This window comes from Pundamilia nyererei, unplaced genomic scaffold, assembly GCF_000239375.1.
Source record: "Pundamilia nyererei isolate P.nyererei 1_Seehausen unplaced genomic scaffold, PunNye1.0 scaffold01308, whole genome shotgun sequence".
Taxonomy (NCBI): Eukaryota; Metazoa; Chordata; class Actinopteri; order Cichliformes; family Cichlidae; genus Pundamilia; species Pundamilia nyererei.
The window spans coordinates 6,342-10,465 of record NW_005188709.1 but is presented as its reverse complement, the minus strand read 5'-3'; the positions used below and the strand labels follow the sequence as shown (position 1 = coordinate 10,465).

General features: G+C 44.9%; 1 protein-coding gene across 2 annotated transcripts in view; it reads right to left on the bottom strand.

Annotated features, from left to right (window-relative positions):
- Positions 1-824: 824 nt before the first annotated feature.
- The window catches only part of LOC102211963 (zinc finger protein 318-like), a 6,778-nt gene continuing 3,478 nt past the window's right edge, over positions 825-4,124 (bottom strand). Inside the window, exons 5-6 of one of the 2 annotated variants that reach the window (XM_013908123.1) lie at positions 3,451-4,122; positions 825-3,402 (exon numbers count right to left, since the gene is read on the bottom strand). In XM_013908123.1, the coding sequence (XP_013763577.1) occupies positions 2,583-3,402; positions 3,451-4,122 (1,492 nt within the window). In that variant the 3' untranslated portion in view covers positions 825-2,582. Of the gene's footprint in view, positions 4,123-4,124 lie in introns of both variants that reach the window. The other variant, XM_005755371.1, reaches the window with a different exon arrangement.

The window sequence follows — 4,124 nt, the reverse complement described above, 5'->3', positions numbered from 1 at the left end:
TGGACATAGATGCTTCTTTCACTCCTCTTTCAAACCATCTGTCCTCTCTGTCCAAAATATGAACATTGGCATCCTCGAAAGAGTGACCTTTGACCTTAAGATGCAGATGGACTGCTGAGTCTTGTCCTGTGGAGGTGGCTCTTCTGTGTTGTGCCATGCGCTTGTGAAGTCTTCAAGCAACTTAAAGAAGTCCAGACGCTTTTCTTTGCAAGCTCCTTTGACTACGATGACCTGGATGACTGAGAACCTTCACAGACGTAACAGAATACAGTTACTCATATTTAGTATTCCATTACTCCCCAACACTGTAGATGCCCCCCAACATGGAGACAGGCTCAATCAGAGACTTTACCTGAGACAGGTGAGCCCCGTTGGGTCACAAACTGCAGTTTAATGATCGTATGATCGGCTTGAGTATTTGGACTTGTCCCCGATTACCTCTGCATGGACGCCACTGCACGGTTCTCAGATTTGACACTTCTAGAGTCGACCCAACTCTGGCTGCAAGAATCTCTGGAAGGTTTCTTAATCACTGCAGATTATTCATCAAACCTTCAAATACAAAGTAAATAAGAGAGAATATCTCAAACTAATCTGGGTCAGAATTTCCTTCTGCTTTATACTCTACAATCATCCAGACATTAGGCTCTCAGAACTTTATTAATAATATATAACTATTAATATTTTAATAATAAATCAGATTTTTGCCTTTTATCTGTAGAAGTACTTAAACCTGAGCCAAGCGTCCCCCGTGTGTTCCGATTTTGTCCCGATTTTGATTGAATAAAGTTTCTTTCCCTTGTAATGAGCACACAGAGACATGCTGGAGTTTCTCCTTTTATTAAAACTTTAACACATTACAGAACGAGCAGTTTCAGACACAATGAACGAAGAACATCCGATGCAGTTCCAGTAACTGTTTCATTCAGGAGCATCAGAACAAGCTTTCCGAGGTCGAAACAGGATGAAACGAGGCCTTAACCGTGAACCGCCCAAAACTACACTGTGCTCTTTGAAGGAGCAGTCTTCCAACCATCAGTTTCATCTGTAAGAGGCCGTTCAACAGGTGATGAGGGAACATTTCCTTTTAGTAATTTACGCTCTGCTTTACAACCATTTGTTTGAGACCCTAAATGGGATTACAGCCTCTCATCTGCAAGTTCTTAAACAGGTTAACCACAAATTTAGTACATTACAGTGAGTTAATCTGGGTTAGCTGGATCAAACATTGAGAACCAGTGAAAGGACCATGACTCAGATCTTCACCTTCACATTGACATATTTCCCAGACACTAAGAAACTTTTAACGATCTGGTTGCTAAATTAAGCCTCACCTCGTGTTCTGAGATGCCATATTCTCTGTAGGTTCAGGAAATTTGAGGTCCAGGTCACAGGTTCTTTTCTAGCATTTCCCAGCCACAGATTTATCTATTCTGAGACAGATGATTCAGTTCAGACCCGTTACACAGGGGAAGACATCCAGCAAGTCTGAGATCAACAACAGAAAGGTCACCTATAAAAAAAATAAAATAAATACACTGATGGCTTGAAAATTTAAGAAATGTCCCTGGGATGAACTGTCTGAACTTTGTTGGGCTTTTTTTGACTTCAGGAATCTTTTATTTCCCGAAAGGTTCTAGGCCAACATTTCCTGTGACAAGAAGCAGAAATGAGGTGAAACCAAACAGTCGGTCCAGATGAACTGTGAAAGGGTTCAAGGATTACAAAGTGTTCCAGGTTCACCTCAGAGTACGGAAATTCACAGGAGTCTTAGCAGACTCATCCAAATATTCATCATTGTCAGCTGCATCTCCACTTTCAACAGAGAGCACCTCAGACAGACACTCTGCTGCCTCAAAGGACAAGTTGTGTCATTACAATAAAAGACTGTGCTTGACTGAGCCTGGTTTATGTATTTCAAAGACTGGGTCAGGCTGAAAGTCTGCAATTGTGTTTTTATTATTTAGAGCCAGGTAGCAACAGGTACACGGTAACTAAAAACTAACAAATCACAACCAGACCGGGTGAGCGCTCTGATTTTATAAGGTTTCTCGTTGAGTAGATCGGATGGCAGCCATCTACATGAGCTCACTAGTCCTGTTAGGTGGAATCATTATTCATTTAATGCAACTCCAAAACGCAACACACCAGCGGTCCCAGCTGCCAAATATGATCAAAGAGAGGAGGTTTATTGTGTTATTTAAACAGAAAATGGCATAAATCAAGCAGTTTACAGGTTTATTTGAGTATTTAAATTTTTCTTTTAGTCTATTGGAAACCTATGAAGTGTAAGCAAAAGCTGCAAAACTAGGAGACTGCTGGGTGAGGACAAATGTCCTGGACACGTTTCTATGAGATCAATCAGACCTAAAAACAAATTCTGGAGAAAACAGTGAAGAAAGGAATTCAATTAAACACTAAATAAATCTGGTCCTTTAGACAGGTGAAGTCCCTCAGCAAGAGTGTCTATCTCGTCACTTTCACATGCCCTCAACTATGTGACACATTGTGGCTTCAGCCTTTCTGGATAGCCGAGCGGTTAGAATAAACCCCGCCCCCATGTCACAAAGCCCAGTCACCTCCTACTCAAAGTTAAAATCATATTCAAAGTCCAGTGAGGTCATGTCAGAGGGCAGGCCCAGTGTTTCTGCAGTTATCTTCATAATCTGAGGGTTCGCCTCACTGGACGCCTCAGCCTCTGGCTGCGACACAGAGCCAGGATCTACCATGTCCAAGTTCTTTGGGTCTGTAGTTGCAGCATCAGTGTCACCTGAAGCTGACTCGGGTTCTGGTTCAGGCTGGTTCTGGTTCAGCTGCTGTCGGGTTTGGTATCTTGTTTGGGATCGGGTTTGCCGGGTTGGCCGAGGAGCAGGCGGGGTTTTCTTACCCCTGGTTTTAGGACCCGTTTTTGGTTTGGGTTCAGGTTCTGTGTCAGAATGAGTCTCTGGATGGAATTTGTTGACCTTGCTTAATTCTGACTGTTGGGGCTCTATTTGACTTTCAGGACATGGTTTGAGCTGGGACTCCAGTCTGGAAGACTGACTCTCTGGGAAGATTTGGGGATCCAATTTGGCTGTCACGGACTGGTCTTCAGGTGCACTCTGAACCTCACACTGAAGCGGGGGAGACACTCTTGGTTGAGCCATTTGCGTGTTTCTTTCATTAGGTAGAGCCAACTCAGATGCGGAGTCTTTGGCAGACTGCAGGGACCAGACAGACATAATTTGAATGCCTGAGTTTGTTGGGGTCAGTGGGTTTTGTGGCTGCTCATTTGGATTTCGTTGTGGAGATCTTTGGAGTTCATTTGGAAGCGGGAACTGAGTAAGACCTTGTGCCTTGGGCTGTGGTTCAGGCTGGAGTCCAAGGTGTTGCTGTGTCTGTGGTTTGGACTGTGGCTGGGACCCAGGTTCAGGGTGCAGTTTGGGCTGTGGTTGGGACTGTGGCTGGGACCCAGGTTCAGGGTGCAGTTTGGGCTGTGGTTGGGACTGTGGCTGAGACTCAGGTCGGGGCTGTAATTCTGGGTGTGGTTTGGACTGTGGTTGGGGTGTTAGGGCTTTTGGAACTGGAAATGGACTTTTACTGCCACTACTGCCTTCAGCTCTAGTATCTGATGCTGGTTTGCTGAAGGAGGAGGGGCCCGTTTGGCTGATGCTGCTGTAGAAGATGCCAAATAAATCTTGGGCTCTGGCTGCAGCCAGGTTGCTCCTAAATTTGTCCGATTTCTGAGCTCCATCACACTTATTCATGAAAGGTGGAGGTTTGACAAACACCGTACGAGTCTGCTCACCCTCTGGGACACCAGGAGCTGCCACGTCAGACACAATCTTTATCATGGCTGGTTGTGCTGGAGTAGCTGTGGTAGCTAAAGAAGTTAAAGGTTTTGCCTGTACTGGGACCGACTTTAAATCGACTGGGACAGGTTTAGAAACTGGTGGAGCAGGGTTAACTTTAGAAGGTGTAGGAGTTGTGACACCTGCAGGGGCAGGATTTGGCTGGACTCGAGCAGGTTCAAAAACTGGTGGAGTAGTATTAAATTTAGAAGGTGTAGGAGTTGTGAGACCTGCAGGGGCAGGATTTGGCTGGACTCGGGCAGGTTCAAAAACTGGTGGAGCAGGGTTAAATTT